Source organism: Poecilia formosa, unplaced genomic scaffold (assembly GCF_000485575.1).
Source record: "Poecilia formosa unplaced genomic scaffold, Poecilia_formosa-5.1.2 Scaffold47, whole genome shotgun sequence".
NCBI lineage: Eukaryota > Metazoa > Chordata > Actinopteri > Cyprinodontiformes > Poeciliidae > Poecilia > Poecilia formosa.
Genome location: NW_006799986.1, coordinates 80,899 through 97,952, shown reverse-complemented (window position 1 = coordinate 97,952; position 17,054 = coordinate 80,899). Strand labels below are relative to the sequence as shown.

At 40.3% G+C, this 17,054-nt stretch overlaps 2 protein-coding genes and 1 long non-coding RNA gene across 3 annotated transcripts; 1 reads left to right on the top strand and 2 right to left on the bottom strand.

Annotated features, from left to right (window-relative positions):
• Positions 1-4,609: 4,609 nt before the first annotated feature.
• LOC103138121 (D-dopachrome decarboxylase-A-like) lies at positions 4,610-9,401 on the bottom strand. The gene is made up of 4 exons (XM_007552220.2): positions 9,328-9,401; positions 6,045-6,173; positions 5,175-5,350; positions 4,610-4,927 (listed from the first exon to the last, which is right to left on the bottom strand). The coding sequence occupies exons 2-4, from the start codon at positions 6,150-6,152 to the stop codon at positions 4,855-4,857; spliced, it is 357 nt and encodes a 118-aa protein (XP_007552282.1). The 5' UTR covers positions 6,153-6,173; positions 9,328-9,401; the 3' UTR covers positions 4,610-4,854.
• LOC103138120 (growth/differentiation factor 8-like) lies at positions 7,620-15,091 on the top strand. Its single transcript, XM_007552219.2, has 3 exons — positions 7,620-8,070; positions 9,364-9,737; positions 13,416-15,091. The coding sequence occupies exons 1-3, from the start codon at positions 7,698-7,700 to the stop codon at positions 13,794-13,796; spliced, it is 1,128 nt and encodes a 375-aa protein (XP_007552281.1). The 5' UTR covers positions 7,620-7,697; the 3' UTR covers positions 13,797-15,091.
• LOC103138119 (uncharacterized) lies at positions 9,744-12,669 on the bottom strand. Its single transcript, XR_476226.2, has 4 exons — positions 12,113-12,669; positions 10,804-10,888; positions 9,946-10,619; positions 9,744-9,862 (listed from the first exon to the last, which is right to left on the bottom strand). It is a non-coding gene; the product is annotated as an uncharacterized LOC103138119 (long non-coding RNA).
• Positions 15,092-17,054: the final 1,963 nt, after the last annotated feature.

Sequence of the window (17,054 nt, the reverse complement as noted above, 5' to 3'; positions counted from 1 at the left end):
ACCCGCGATAATAACTCAATAGTCCATGGAAAACCTTATAAGCTTGTATTAAAGCAGAAAGTACGGCGGCCACCGTAAAAAAGGCTTACAGTATCAATTATGCCGCATGAACTGATCAGTAGATTATTGCAAAAGAAAAAAAAAATCCCCATGTCCCCTGCAGGGCTCCGTACTCCGTAACAGAGCATGTTGTGACTAAAGAAGTAATGTATTAACTTTTTTAAACTTCAAAAATGTAAAACTCATTTAAATAAATGGACACACAGAGATTTATCTATTCTGGGAAGAATATTTCTCACCAAAATGGAAAGTATTTCCAGACTTATCTATCCCGATTTATGTTTTCGCATCCACCGGAATAATGTGCAGTTGCGCCACTGGTGTCACAGATAATAAACTAAAACAATTCAAAAATTAGGGAATGCTTTACTAGTGCTTTGTTTCCTTATCAAATCCAAATTTTATATCACATTTCTTTTCAAAGGTTCAAAGGGAAAAAATTAGAACAAATTATTTAAACCTTCCGTTCCTCCAAAAGCCAAGGAGTCCACTTCAAAATGTTCTCAGGTGTTTTTCCCTCTAAGGAATCCTTAGACTTCGATTTGCTATTGATGATAAAACTTGTTTACTTTGTGATATTGAATCGACTGAACATCTTTATATGAATGTGTAAAACTTTGTGGGATGATGTGCACTACTGGCTTTTCCCAAAAATTCCTAACTCACCTGAATTTTCTAAGAAAGACATTGTTTTTGGAATTATGAGAAAAGAAAAGACATTTGAATGTAATCATTATTATGGGCAAGTTTTTCATTCACAAATGTCGTTTTCTTAAAGCCACCTCTTCTCATCTCTAAAATTCATGGACAATCATCAAGATGCAGAACTGGATCATATGGTTGGAAAACCCCTAACGGCTCTTTTTGTTGTTGCTCTTTGCTCCTTCGTTTCTTCTGTATGTATGGGAGCAGCCTGGGTTTACATCTGATGCTGATACCATATTTGTTGTATATGATGATAATAAAAAAAAATAAAAAAAGAAGTAGTAGAAGAAGAAGCAGAAGAAGAAAGCGTCCATTTTCATTTAGCACATGCTAGTAGCAACAGGAAGGATCAGCACTTTTACTGTTAGTTACCGTTCAGAAACTACCGTAATCAGTTCAGTTAAATCTAAACTTGGCAACTTTTTCTTTTTCAACCGTAATAAATGTGATATTCAATTGACCTGTTATGACTCAAATGTTGGCTGTCCGCCCCTCTGCTGCATCGCTGTGGAAAACCTGGAGCGGCAGAGAAATCTGCGGCTTATAGTCCGGAAAATACGGTATTTATTTCATAAATAGTGTTATTATCTATTTCCTGGATTTATTCTGTGAAGAACCCAGAGAGGGTTATTTTATTGTGCTTTCTGGAAAACAATACATTTTTACATTTAGGCTCCTGCAACGGTCAGACTTTTTCTGTTAACTGACTTTGGCCTCCAGCAGAGAAGGGAGACGTTATGTGGCCCTCAGAGGAAAACGTTTGGGGACCCCTGCTCTACAGTGACGTGTCTGTGCTTTCTGCTCCTTTGTCACATATAGCTCATTGTTTCCATGATGAAACAAATAATGACGTGGATTCGGATCAAAACGGAAAAATCCACTTCCAGCACACAAAGTGTTTCAGTGGCTGTAATTCTCCACATCATGGAGGCTTTGACCTGAGAACGTCACAAACACAGGAACACATCCAGACTGAAAAATCATTTCATGTNAAATTGTTTTTAGAAATTAACTATTACCAACTTTCTTCATGTTTTTTATTTTGGACCATGAGTGAGAACCACATGTGCGATGCTTATAGTCGTCGGTCTCGCCTTTCGATACTTGTATCAGAATATACATGATAATATTCACAGCTACTGTGTGAAAGTGTTGGTTTATGTATGTCAGACCTGCTTATATCTATTTTTCATGACAAATTTGAAACGCTGGGTTTAAAGGGATGGGCACAGGTGGCAGGCCCCTTAAAATTTCTGCAGGAATTTTCTAGTAGTATCAATTATACCGCATGAACTTATCAGTAGATTATTGCGAGGGAACGCAAAAGAAAAAAATTCCCCATGTCCCCTGGAGGGCTCCGTACTCCGTAACACAGAGCATGTAGTGACTAAAGAAATAATGTATTAACTTTTTTAAACTTCAAAAATGTAAAACTTATTTAAATAAATGGACACACAGAGATTTATATATTCTGGGAAGAATATTTCTCACCAAAATGGAAAGTATTTCCAGACATATACATTAGGAATTCCCAATTCAGCAATCAAATCTATCAATAGGATGAATTTTGACTTTATATGGAAACAGAAAACTCACTATATCAGAAAAAGTAATTTAGTCAAACAGTTTGAAGATGGAGGACTGCAAGCCATAGATTTTGACAGCATGAACGGCACTTTAAAAATAAACTGGCTTCTGTCTTTTTTATCAAATCAAAATGAATTATGGTTCCATATTCCAATAACATATTTTCTAATCTGAGCGGAGTTAGTTTCCTTCTTAGACGTGACTTTGACGTTAAAAAACTGCCTGTTAAACTTTCCAAGTTTTATTATATTGGAGATGAATCTATAACTACAGCCCACACAACACTCCCTAAGGAACTGCTGTTACATAAAAATTAATAATAAATCAATCTTTGCACATAATTGGTTAGAACAAGGTGTTTGGTCTGTGATGCATTTATTAAATCATGGAGGTTTTATGTCTTTTGAAGACGTCAGTGTTAAATATAACTTGGAAATAAATAAAAATGAATTTCAAAAAGTTATTAGAGATATTCCCCCAAATATTTTATGTACAGCTAAATGTTTTTCTGAGATCCCAGATTACAGAACCCGGATCTACCTGGACGTCTGACTAATGGGCCCAGTGTCACAGATAGTAAACTAAAACAACTCTAAAATTAGGGAATGCTTTACTAGTGCTTTGTTTCCTTATCATATACAAATTTTATATCACATTTCTTCTCAAAGGGAAAAAATTAGAACAAATTATTTAAACCTTCCCGTTCCTCCAAAAGCCAAGGAGTCCACTTCAAAATCTTCTCAGGTGTTTTTCCCTCTAAGGAATCCTTAGACTTCGATTTGCTATTGATGATAAAACATGTTTACTTTGTGATATTGAATCGACTGAACATCTTTTCTATGAATGTGTAAAACTTTGTGGGATGATGTGCACCACTGGCTTTTCCCAAAAATTCCTAACTTACCTGAATTTTCTAAGAAAGACGTTGTTTTTGGAATTATGAGAAAAGAAAAGGTTATTAAATGTAATCACTATTATGGGCAAGTTTTTCATTCATAAATGTCGTTTTCTTAAAGCCAAACCATCTTTCCCCACTTTTCACAGGGAACTCTGCCACCTCTTCTCATCTCTAAAATTCATGGACAATCATCAAGATGCAGAACTGGATCATATGATAAACAATCTGGAACTGTTGGAAAACCCCTAATGGCTCTTTTTGTTTTTGTTCTTTTGCTCCTTCGTTTCTTCTGTATGTAGGGAGCAGCCTGGGTCGCTGCTTCAGGTTCTTTAGATTTGTTTACATCTGTTGCTACTAGCACATGCTAGTAGCAACACGAAGGATCAGCACTTTTACTGTTACATTTTCCGTTTGGAAACTACCGTAATCAGTTCAGTTAAATCTAAACTTGGCAACTTTTTCTTTTTCAACCGTAATAAATGTGATATTCAGTTGACCTGTAATGACTCAGATTTTGGGTGTCCGCCCCTCTGCTGCATCGCTGTGGAAAACCTGGAGCGGCAGAGATATCTGCGGCTTATAGTCCGGAAAATACGGTATTTATTTAATAAATAGTGTTATTTATTTCCTGGATTTATTCTGTGAAGAACCCAGAGAGGATTATTTTATTGTGCTTTCTGGAAAACAATACATTTTTACATTTAGGCTCCTGAAGTCGTCAAACTTTTTCTGTTAACTGACTTTGGCCTCCAGCAGAGAAGGGAAAAGTTATGTGGCCCTCAGAGGAAAAAGTTTGGGGACCCCTGCTCTACAGTAAGAGACGTGTCTGTGCTTTCTGCTCCTTTGTCACATATAGCTCATTGTTTCCATGATGAAACAAATAACGACGTGGATTTGGATCAAAACGGAAAAATCCACTTCCAGCACACAAAGTGTTTGAGTGGCTGTAATTCTCCACATCATGGAGGCTTCGACCCGAGAACGTCACAAACACAGGAACAAATCCAGACTGAAAAATCATTTCATGTTTTTGGCTCCAGCGGTTCATGATGAACGGGCTGCGTTTATCCTGATGGACGTTTGGTTTGAAGAAAAACTATCAGTAATTTTTAAATTTCTACGCCAGCTCAGCATGTTGTGAGCAAACTACTGCATGACTAGAACTGTTTAACTTATCAGAAGTCATTTTGTCTTGAAGGTGAAAATGACTTTTGAGATTTTTAGTATTTAGGTACATTTCAGAAATACTAAAACATTCCAGCCTTACCTTTACTTTTACTGGAGTATTTTTGAAAACATTATTTCTAAGTAGAGAATGTGAGTATTTTGTATTATGGGATGTGCAGTGATGAGACATGATTGTTGTTCAACATTCTGCCTTTATTTCATCGACAGGAAGAGTAATCGATCCCAGAGCCGATCCAGAGGAACCGGGACGACCAAACCGTCTTCAGCTCGGGTTCCTCCAGCAGAACCGAACCAGCCCGGTTTTTACTTCTGGAATTAACAGCTTCACTTTAAACAGTGACATTATTTCAACAGTACAAATCTCCAGATGGGATTCTGGAATGGGCAGAGGTTAAAGGTCATCTGCTGCTGGTTCTTCACAGGAAGCTCATTACGGTTCCTTTCTTCCCCACCTGGTGAGGCTGCAGCTCCAGGAACTGGATCACAATCCTGCAAACATCAAACCAGACTCATCACTTCCTGTCCTGTCAGCCAAACAGGAAGTTGTCAACAGAAACAAAGATGGCGGCTCTATCGATGCTTCAGCATCTTTAGCTGGATTTTATTCTATTATTGCCTCATTCATTATTGATTTAAATTAATAACAGCTTCAGAACTAAAGGGACAGAGTGACGTATTCTCTGTTAATATTGGCTGAATGCAGCGTTTATAGGACCGTCCAGCAGGGGGAGCTCACCTGTCTTCAGCCAGGCTCAGTTCTTTGGTCAGGAAGCCGAAGATCTTGGCGCTGTGCTCCTTGTTCTTCTCGGCGGTGTCCGTCACAGAGATGGCCGACACCGACACCAGAACACATGGAGCGCAGGAGCCGCCCACCAGCATCGGCAGCCCTGGATGCACCACCATGTTCATCCTCTGGGAGGGAAAAGAGTGTCCGGTCAATTCGTCTGGTTCACAACGACAATTATTCAATTGCCCTAAGGAACTATACTAACATAATAATTAATGTAAGCTAATCCACAAATACTTGAGATCATCTCTAAAATGCTTAGAACTGCCTGTTTTCATAGTTCAAACACCAAATATACCATAAAACTCATTAATGGACTCAATAGAAACTTAACTCTACTGCAGAAGCTAACATCCCGATCTTCGTTATTTCTGCTCGAGTTTTCAGCCAATCAACAAAAAAGAAAATGAACAGGTCTGCTATGTAGCCAATAGCATATGTCAAGTAGCATAGCGGACACATATCTCAGCTTCACAAGCTGCATTTTCTTTTGAATATTTAACATATGCTATATGAAAAAAAAAGAACAAAAATACCAGGAATAATTTGGTATTACCACAGAAAAATCTGTGACATTCCACTTTAAATAATAACTAATTAATGAGCCAATTAAACTCCATCCAGACTCCATTGAATCTGTATTGAATCGCTGTTGTTCTGAACAGTAAGAGGGGCCCCTCATCTAATTCTGCTCAAGGCCCCATAAAACATGGGGTCGCCCCTGCTGACAACTCCTCTGGTTCTGGTCGCCAGATAACCTGGAAACGCTCAGATCTGTTACACCGGTGGAACTGGTGGAAGCGGGTCGGAGGTACTCACGTCCTCCGGTTTCCCCAGCGCCGCCGCGGTGACGGAGCAGAACCGCTTCAGGAAATCCTCGGAGAAGCTGCTGGCAGGCAGGTTGCTCTCCAGGACGACGAAGGGCATCTTTACTGGCGGGACTGGGAGCTGTGGTTAGACTCAACACGCGAAAGGTCAATGACAGACTTTGGTGGCAGGATAATTCTTCTTCCGGTGTCACTTTCAAAATAAAGCATAAAAATAAACTGAGTGTGGTTTTCTTCGACGCTTCCCGAAATAAATTTAGTAAAAATCTGTCAGGGACTTTATTACAACTCGGTTATCCTCCTTCTGTTTTAACTCCACATTTATTCGTTACTCGCGACGAGTAACGAATAACTCGTCGCGAGTGACGTGTTATTTCCGTCACGCGGAAATAACACGTGACGTTATTTCCGCGCAGAAAAACTACAAAACAAATACTGAAATAAAAAACATTTTGAGGATATAACTTTGTCTACCATAATTTTTGATTTTCAAATATTTAAAGTAATAAAAACATAACATAGCAAGAGAAGTAAAAAAATAAAATAAACTGATTCGTTATTCTAAAAGTCACGCTTTCTATTAAAGCCCATTTCCGCCATGACAGAAAAATAAAAGCCCAAGAGGAAGTGAGAAAAATGAATAAATAGTCATAATTTTGACTTTAAAAGTTATATTTATGGAAGTCACGCTGTTTCTCTACGGAAGCTTGCCAAAATCTCACATGACTGGAAATCGAAATTATTACTGAATCACATAATTATCACTATCTGAAAATTACGACTGAACTTCGAAGTCATGACTTTATATCTCATTATATCTTATTAATACAAGTCAAAATTATATCTTGGGTTTCTTTTATGGTGGAAGTGAACTTCCATACTTTTCAGATTGTGTTTTGGATTATTTTTCTTCAGAATTATGAATTATGTCTCAAAAACTCCGAATGAAACAAGTCTGCTGTTGAAACGTCACCAAATGTGAAAACCTTTTCTCGATGCTGAGGCTGTAGGATCTCGCAGATACAATTCTCCATATAATTTCTAACGTTTATTCCATGGATTATTTTAATATTTATGTATTTATTCAATCCTCTAACGCGAACTCATGTGATATAAAACACGCCACATGATGGCGCTGCCTCCTCAACAGAAACATTAATAATGATTTTAACCAATGTTGTTGATTTTTTAAAATTATTAATATTTTTTTCCGTCATGAATATTTTGTAGCACAATGTCGTTTTATTTGGAGATTTTTTCGGGGAAACACAAAATTCTGAACTAATAAAAATATTTTTCTGTAGAGCCGCAGTCGCTCCATGATCAGCAGCTGCAGGACAATATTTTGTGACTCGTGAGACATTAAAGTTTTTTATCCTGTTTGACAGATGTTTCACATGCTTTGGTTTTTAAATCTGATTCATCTAATAAAAAAATATTCCACTCTGTTTGAATCCATCGTTTCCTCTCCAGCCAATCATGGTTTCTGTTGCCACGTAACAGGCTAAAGTTGGAGTATAAAAAGCTGCGCGCAAATAAATTATGACGCCCGTCAGCGCTGCTCATTTTCCCACGCAGCTCCGAGGCGCATCACGTCGCAGCGGATCTTTTCCTTCTCGTTCACCTGAAGCCGAGCAGCAGAGCCATGCACCTGTCCCGGACTGCGCTGTGCCTCAGCCTGCTGGCTGTTCTGGGTCCTGTTGTTCTGAGCGAGCCGGAGCCACAGCCGGCCGCCGCCACCAGCCCCACGGACACGGAGCAGTGCCTCACCTGCGAGGTGCGGCAGCACATGAAGACCATGCGGATCAACGCCATCAAGTCGCAGATTCTGAGCAAACTGCGCATGAAGGAGGCGCCCAACATCAGCCGGGACGCGGTGCAGCTGCTGCTGCCCAAGGCGCCGCCGCTGCAGCAGCTGCTGGACCAGTACGACGTGCTGGGAGACGACAGCCGGGATCTGGTACCGGAGGACGACGAGCACGCGACCACTGAGACTCTGATGATCATGGCCACTGAGCGTAAGTCTGCCTCGAGCTCCACTTTCTGCTCCATTAACGCGTCTTCTGTGCGTAAAGCTACATTTTACGCTCAGAACTGCAAGCAAGGAGTTTTTTGCCGTCGCATGGAGATTCTAGATGTTGGTCGTGAATATATGAATGAAGAAGAATCCCGAAGACTTTTTGTTTTATGTGTTTCTTGCAGAACAATTTGGCGGTTTCTTGACTATTTTTGTGCGTAAAACAAGATTTTACGCACAAAACGGCTTTTATTTTGGCATCTCTTTGAGTTCTTAGGTGTTGAAGCTGCTTTTTACTGGAGCTTATCAAGACAACAAACAGCTTTTTAGCGTCTTTTGTGCTCAAAATTAGGTTTTTCCCCAAAAAGAAGTGCAAAGAAAACGTTCTATTTTGGCATCATTCTGAGTTTTAGATTTTAAGATAAATACCGAAGCATTATGAACCTTAAGAAGGTTGTGCATCAGAAGGTTTATGACAGTTTTATAATGGGTAAAATGAAGCTTTACGCTCAAAAAAGGCGATAAAAGCCACTAAGTGAGACATCAGATGGGTGTTTTCGGTGATCATGGAGAATTAATGGGAATTCCCAGGATTAAAAACGGTATTTCTGTTGGTGTTTGCAAGACAAAGTTTCTGTTTTTATTGATTTCTGTGAATGAAATGAAGTTTTACGGACATAAAAACGCAATAAAAACATAAAGTTTGACATTACCTGGATGTTTTTAGGTGATTCTGGTGAATTAAGCACCATCAAGATCACAAATTGTATTTTTGTTCGAGTTTGCGACACAAATTGTTTATTTTTTTTTGCACATGTTGGTAAAATGAAATTTTGCGCATCACAGAAGCAAATAAAGCTTTTATTTATCTTCAAAACAAATTACATTCACTCACTTTTTCGGTTTTAAAACGTTTTAACAATAAAACGAGGAAAAGGGACAGAAATGAGATGAAGTGATGCACAGGGATGGAGGGATCCAGGTCCGGATCCGGAAAGTTTCTGAATCCGCCCTCAGATGAAGCGCAGCTCCAAGTCGAATTGAACGGTTTGTTTTTCGCACCTCTGAAACCAGCTTCAGCTGTCACCTTCCCAAATAAAACAACCTTCTTCTCTTTCCTTCTGACATGAAGCCAGAAGCTGCAGCTCCGAGCGGCTCTGGTTCTGTTCGCAGCCTGCAGGGTCCGCTGGACACGGAGCCAACAGGAAAACCTAAAGATCATCCCAACTGGTTCCATGTTCTATCTGTAAATATTTATCCTCCGTGCGTCATGTCCTGCTCTGTGTTCCTGCAGCCGACCCGGCGGTCCAGGAGGACGGGGAACCGACGTGCTGCTTCTTCTCCTTCACGCAGAAGCTGCAGGCCACGCGGATCGTGCGCGCGCAGCTGTGGGTGCACATGCGCCCCGCGGCCGAGGCGACCACCGTGTTCCTGCAGATCTCCCGCCTCATGCCGGCCACGGACGGCGGCAGGAGGCACGTCCGGATCCGCTCCCTGAAGATCGACGTGAACGCCGGGGTGAGCTCGTGGCAGAGCATCGACGTGAAGCAGGTGGTGGCGGTGTGGCTGCGGCAGCCGGAGACCAACTGGGGCATCGAGATCAAGGCCTTCGACTCGCGGGGGAACGACCTGGCGGTGACCGCGGTGCAGGCCGGGGAGGACGGGCTGGTGAGTCCGCGGCGCTCCGCCCGGAGCTTCAGCCACAAATATCATTTATATTTTCCTGCAGTTTGAGTTTCATGAAAACTTTTCAGGTCATCCTTCGGGACTCTTTAACTTTAACTCCTCCTAAACTGACCGAGTTAGAAAAAGAGAAAAAAAGTGTTTTCAAACCAGGAATTCATTTATTAAGGAAACAAAAAAGAACCAAACCAACCTGGTTCTGCGTGGAAATGTTATCCCACCTGCAGACCAGCAGCTGGTGATAAAACTATTTAACATCCTTCATTTTTATTAACTGTTGCCCGTCTGTGGCTTTGTCTGAGTCAAACCGATGTGAGCGCATATATTTATGTAAGCAAACAATAATTGGTGACGCTGAGCAGCAGCTTACTACGGAACACCAACAAGGACAAAAAGCCACGAAATGTTTCTGTATCTGTCACAGTCAAAGAAACGCAGCAAATCCGTTTCATCCAATCAGAGTGTTTACTGGATGAAAGGAGCCAATCACAGCCAAGTCGAAATCGTCCAGGAAGTGACAGAAACAAAACCAAAGTGCAGGATTTGATAAAAACACAATAAAACACGATAAACTCACATTTTGTAACATGTTCATATAAATGTTTCATTTGTTCATTTCTGGAAACATTTATGATTCCCAGTCGACTTGCTTTAAGGTCACTGTGGATGACCTTTGACCCGCTCTGCTGAGTAAATTGAGCCTTGTAGGAACAACATGTTGGTGTCAACTGGATTTAAGTTTGGGCTTTGACTAGGCCGCTCGGACTTGGTGGAGAGCGTTGGATTGTAGCTCTGGTCTTGGAGGCCATTTTTCTCTCTTCTTTACCATTGAACCATGACCTCTGACCTTTACTGATTCAGGGAGGCCTGAAATGAAATGAAATTTGAAATGAAATGAAATTTTATTCGAACATGATACAAATATAAAATAAAATAGTGCACAGTAACAAGAAGTGCATAAGAAAGAAGAGAAAATACAGATTTTTTTGTTTCAGTTAACATATCATGCTCAAAATGGGGTAGGAAGAAGTGAGAACTTATAAACTCCTACCCCTAAACCTGCAGCGCTTCTGATGTTGTTCTGGTCCAATCAGAACCTCAGAGGCGGACCTGTTCTTCATGTCGTCAGTCGGGTTCTGTCATCATTTAATAAGGAGAATAATCAGGTTTAATGATGGAGGGAGGTCAGTTTGGAGTCTTCATGAATAAAACCTTTAGTGATGAATCAGCAGAAATATGTAGGGGAGGGGCAAAGTTCAAACTTCATACTGTAAAAAACACAAGTTAAAGATTTCTGAGGATAAAACTGAGTTTCCTTGGTGTTTCCGTCGTGCTGCGGCTCCACAGAACCCAGAACCGCTGGTTCTGATCAGGACCAGCATTTTATAACTTTATCTGAATTTTAGCCTTTTCTTCCATCCTCAGAGGGGATTTTATAGAAAAGCCAACCGGTCTGTCGGACGATTTTTCTGTTTTCGATTTTTGTGTGAAGCGTTGAGCTGCAGGTGTGTTGGGTCAGAGGTCATCTTAAAGCTGCTGCCAGGTTGAGTTCTGATCCAGAAACCGGTTCCTGATCGTTTCTACAGCCGTATGAACAGCATGAGGGTCAAAGTCGTGTTTATGTTTCTGTCTGAGGAACAGAGTGATGCTGTGGGCTCTCCGGCCCACAAGCAGAGAAATCTCCTTAGCAACAAAATCACCAAGTTGATTTCTTCTCCCCTCGATTAAAGTAGCAAAACTATTTTATACTTTTCTTCATATCTGCTTATAAATTAATTTAAAATTCAATATTTTAACTCAAAGTAGAAAATAAAACATTTTTAGGTTTTCAGATTAAAAGAAAGTTGTTCTGATTCCTAAGTTTTTGGATCAACTGTAAAAAATCTAATATGTTTACAGCATAACTGTATTAAAATCAAAGCAAAAACAAGAGAATATGAATAGTAACTAAAATACGCTACATTGTAGAAAGTATTTTAAAAGAAATAAATTTGAAATCCTCATCCTTTAGTAATTATAAAAATGATCAGGGGCCACCCAAACTCATTCCAAGGGCCACAAATGGCCCCCAAGCCGCAGTTTGGACACCTGCACTGTAAAACGTTCAGAGTTAAGTTAGAAATCAGCTAAAATCTAATGAGGAATACTTTCAAAATAAACTCCAGGTCAGAAAGAGGTTGACCTTTTGACCTTTGCAGGCGTAAACAGAGCTGGTTAGTAACTAGTTACATTTACTTGAGTAACTTTTTTGGAAGAAATGTACTTTTAGGAGTATTTTTACTACGTTGTACTTTCTACTCTTACTGGAGAAAAAGTTGTGGATTTTACTGAAACACCAAAACCTCAGCAGACAGACTCACCTGCAGCTTCTGTTCAAGGTTTTTACTCAAAGATTGGAAAAATTTGATTTTGCCTGATTTTATTTTTTGGTACTTTCTTCTCCTTCTTCATGACTTTATATTTTGGTCATTAAGTGACTGATAATCTGATCACTTCCTCCGTACTGCAGTGAACTTTTTATCGAGTCTGACTTTGGCTCGTGCCGTTCAGCCGCAGCAGGCGGTCAAACAGGAAGTAATCAGGCTGGCTCACCTGGACCAATCACATCGGGCCGCTCCGCATTCCTCACAGCATTCCGTGTGACTCTGCAAATCAGAGTAATTGCCTCCACACACACACACACACCCGGGGCGATCGATGACCAGCAGCTCCAGCGCTGCCTCCGGCCTGTGCAGCAGCTAACCAACCGTCTGATGATTTAATTTCTCTGAAAGTCGCGGTTTCATCATGTTTCCGTGACATGTTTGAAGACTCGCTGCCAGGAGGAAATTAGAGGCTGAACGCTGACTCCGCTCCATCGGGGTCAAAAATGACCCGAAATAATTTGGGTTAGTTAGCCGGTCATGAGAGGAAAACATGGAGGTTTGCTTTTTAAAGTCGTATTTTCACCATGTTATTCATTCATTCATTCACATGTTACCGTTTCAAACTAGATATTTAGTTAGCAAGCTAAATATTTAGATCCAAACTAAATAATAAAGTAGATCTAAACTATATAGTTAGTTAGCTAAATATTTACTTTAGAAATTAAATATTTATGTAATATGCATATTTATATTTACAATAAGTAAAAGTCGACTATTAAACAGAAAGTTGGGTCTTATCAGTAAATATTTAGCCCTGAGCTAGCCAAACATTAAGTTAGCTTTGAGCTAGCAAAATATTTATTTACCTCAGAGTTAGCTCAATATTTAGCTAGCTCAGAGCTAAATATTTTTGCCAACATCCAAATTCACATGCTGTGAAGATGTATTTGACTATCAAAATAAAAGCTGTGTGTTAAGAACTTCCAGGAACTCCTGCTGGTGAGACTGAATCCACCGATCTTGTTTTAAGCTGAACTGTTGCACAAGAAAACACATGAAGAAGAGATATGAAAACAGGAGTTCAAGAAGCGGCATGGAAGCTTTTATTTTGATAATCCACTTCCAGTTATCAGCAACTGAATTTACATTATTATATGTACAGTAGCTTGAAGTCAAATATTTAGTTGCATAACTAAATATTTAGTTTGAAGCTAAATATTTAGCTTGCTAGCTAATTGTTTAGCTATAGCAAATGGTTAGCTTTCCTAATCCATCTCATTGTGTTCTGTCATTTCAGCAACCGTTCATGGAGGTGAAGGTGTCTGAGGGCCCCCGGCGGGCCCGGAGAGACTCGGGTCTGGACTGCGATGAGAACTCGCTGGAGTCCCGCTGCTGCCGCTACCCGCTCACCGTGGACTTTGAGGACTTTGGCTGGGACTGGATTATCGCCCCAAAGCGCTACAAGGCTAACTACTGCTCCGGGGAGTGTGAGTACATGTACCTGCAGAAGTACCCGCACACCCACCTGGTGAACAAGGCCAACCCCCGGGGGTCCGCGGGCCCCTGCTGCACCCCCTCTAAGATGTCCCCCATCAACATGCTCTACTTCAACGACAAGGAGCAGATCATCTACGGTAAGATCCCGTCCATGGTGGTGGACCGCTGCGGCTGCTCCTGAGCCCGGGCGCCGCGCCTCAACCCTTCAGACTCCAGACCGATCCGCCCGATCCGACGCTTTCCTGCAGCCACCTGAGGCCACAAGCAGCCCGGCTCCCTGCAGGGCGGCGCTTTCACCACCAGCATACTGTAGCTTTCTTTCTTCCAGTGAAACTTTAGCCGTCCCGGCTCGAAGCCAGACGGGCGCGAGAACAGAACAACGCCTGATGGACCGTGAAGTGAATGTTGGCAGAAATGATCCAAGTTAAAACAAAAACATTTATTCTCCCCCAAAGTTCCTGTCTCTCTTTTCTGTATCAGGACTAAAGTTAGATGATATTAACAGCAATTATTTGGGTTAATTAACCTGACAGAGAAAAATATGGAGCTTAACTTTTCAGTCCTATTTTTTTCATGATACTCATGAATGTCAGTTTCAAACTAAGTATTTAGTTTGAATCTAACTATTTAGTTAACAAGCTAAATTTAGCTTCACAAGTATTCAGTGAGCAAGGTAACTATTTAGCTCTAGACTAAACATATAGCTCTGAGCTAGCTTAATATTTAGTTAGATTTGAGCTACATAAATGTTTAGTTAGCTCTGCGCTAGCTACCAAGCTAACTAGTTAGCTTGCTAACTAAATATTTAGTTTGAAACTTTGACATTTAGATATGAATGAATAACATGGTGAAAATGTGAGTTTGAAAAATGAACCCTCATGTTTTTCTCTGATCTCAAATAACTCAGATTATTGCTGTTAATTTTTGACTGTAAACTTAAAAGCCTGGACAGACTAACACTCGTTTCTACGCTTTGCTACGTTTGTGAGAACCAGTTTAATCGTCTGACATTTGGAGACCCATTGGAGTCACATTTCACCCCAGCTGAGCCGCTAACAATGAAACATCCAGAGAAGTAACGAACCAAAGCCAAAAACAGTCTGGTTAGCAGCATTTCCCCATTAGTCATGCTAATATTTAGCTAAACTCTCCCCAGCATGGCGGTTTGACTGGAGCAGAACCAGTTTTGGGTAAACCCAGCTGAGCGGTCCCGATTGTAGCGTCGGCCCTGAACTGAAGGCGCAGTGAACCCGAGATGTGAGTGACCCAGTTTGCACTATGGACACCAACAGGACGAGTTGGTGGCTACAAAAAGAGTTGTAAAAACTGATTTTGATATGTTTGATAATTTGTATTGTGTGCAGTTGTTTCCGCTGATGGTGTGTATAAAAACCACAATGTAGCAAATAAAACATGTTATTCAGAAACTCTATATGTACTTGTTTCAACAAATAAAGTCTGTAGCTTGTTTGTTGACTTCTGGTTCTTCTTCTGCTGGTTTCTTTCACATTTTGCACCTAAAATAGTTTCGTAATTTTCTTTAAATTTGCAGTTATATTCTAACAAATCCAAAAATAATCCAAACATTGCTTTAAATGTGTTTTGCATAAAAACATGTTGGAAATAACTCACTCAAACATTAATGAGGGAAATCACTGATGTTTGTTCAGATGTGAATCAAAATAACTTCAGGATCAACAACATCCTGCAAAAGTATTTACATCTCCTCTTTGTCACATTAAAACTAACTTCTGTGTATTTTACACAAATGTCTTTTATTTTTTAACAATCACAATCTGAAAAATGTGGTGAGCATATCTATTCAGCCCCACTGACTCAGAACCAACTTCCTCTGGGTTTTATCTCCACCAGCTCTGAACAGCTTTCCACATTTTAGACTTTATTTTTACAGAATAAACTCATTTCTTAATTTAATCCCAATGCAACACGTTGATCTGTCATAAAATATCATGAAGTTTGTGTTTGGAATGATGGAAAGCTGTTTTGTGCGACCCAATAAGTAGATGAATACGTCATAATCTTTAACAAGCTGTTTGAATTCATATTCAAACAGCTTTAATATAAATTGAATATAAATTTAATTTAAATCAGCTGATTTATTGACATATCACATTAATGTAAACTTGCCCCACAAACTAACTTCAGTTCTTAGTAATTCATCTCACTTTTACATTTAAAAATCAGGAAATCTTTTTTCCCCCATTTCTCTTTAAAGCTGATCAATTTAGATTTTTATGCTTAAAAATACATAAAATGACTAAGAACCTTAAACCGGAGGGTCTGGTCCAGTTGGTCCCAGTTTCCCTGACTTGTCTTTTCCCAGTGATGTCGCGCTGCCGGACAGGATGTGACCGCGGCGCCGGGCCGGGCCGGGCCGGGCCGGGCTCAGCGCGGCCTGGTTCCGCCCAGCAGGGGGCGAGAGGAGCTCCGCTCCGGAGAGACACTTCAGCTGGAGGCCTGCCACGGAGAGCGGCGGCGGCGCGGAGCGGATCCGTGGAGGCTGCTTCCTCTCCGGGCTGCAGCCACCCAGCTGCTGCTGCTGCAGCCACAAAAAACACAAACACCATAATGGGCTCAGCTGCAGCAGATTTACTGTTTCTGCAGGTTAACATGTTTATTTTCACATCATGTTTTAGAAATTAGCAAAATAAAACTGGACGAAACTTGACTATTGAGTTTTATCTAATGTGGGTCCAAACCGGGTCATCAACAGAACCAGGATCCAAACACAGCAACTAATCTACAGCAGAAAATGGAAAGAATTTGCAACGGCCTAGTCAAAGTCTGGAGCTCCACTTTATTGAAATGCAGCAGTGGGATCTTCAGGAAGCTGAAGCAACGAAGTGAATAAGTTTGGTGGAAAATAGTTTTTCAAAGATTCTCCTTTTTCTTTTGTCTCTGCAGAATGAATAATATTCATACATGATGACATGTAAATGCCTCCAACAATAATTACAAATAATGATGAAACCTTTACTTTCTAAGACAAAAACAGGATGTAACAATATTTATTAAAATCTGATTACAGGAAGTAGGAACGTCGTTTGTAAAGTTATACAATCAGAATTTAACAGCAAAGATTTGGATTATTTAGCCTAAACATTTTCAAAGTCAGATTTTTATCATGTTAATCATTAATTTATAAATGTCACAGATTCAAACAAAATATTCAGTTTCAAGGCTAAATATTTAGCTTCGCGCAGAGCTAAATATTTAGTTAATATGCTAGTTCACGTGCCGATAGCCGGAAGTGGTCTACCAAAATAAAAGCTTGCTCTTGCGAATCTCTGCTGGCGCGGCTGATTCGTTTCAATTGGTGTTCATGTCGTCATCGTTTAGTCTTTTCTTCATCACATGGTAACAGTCTAGCTTACAACAAGTAATGAGCCATTTTAATAAACATTTACACTAGCAACAG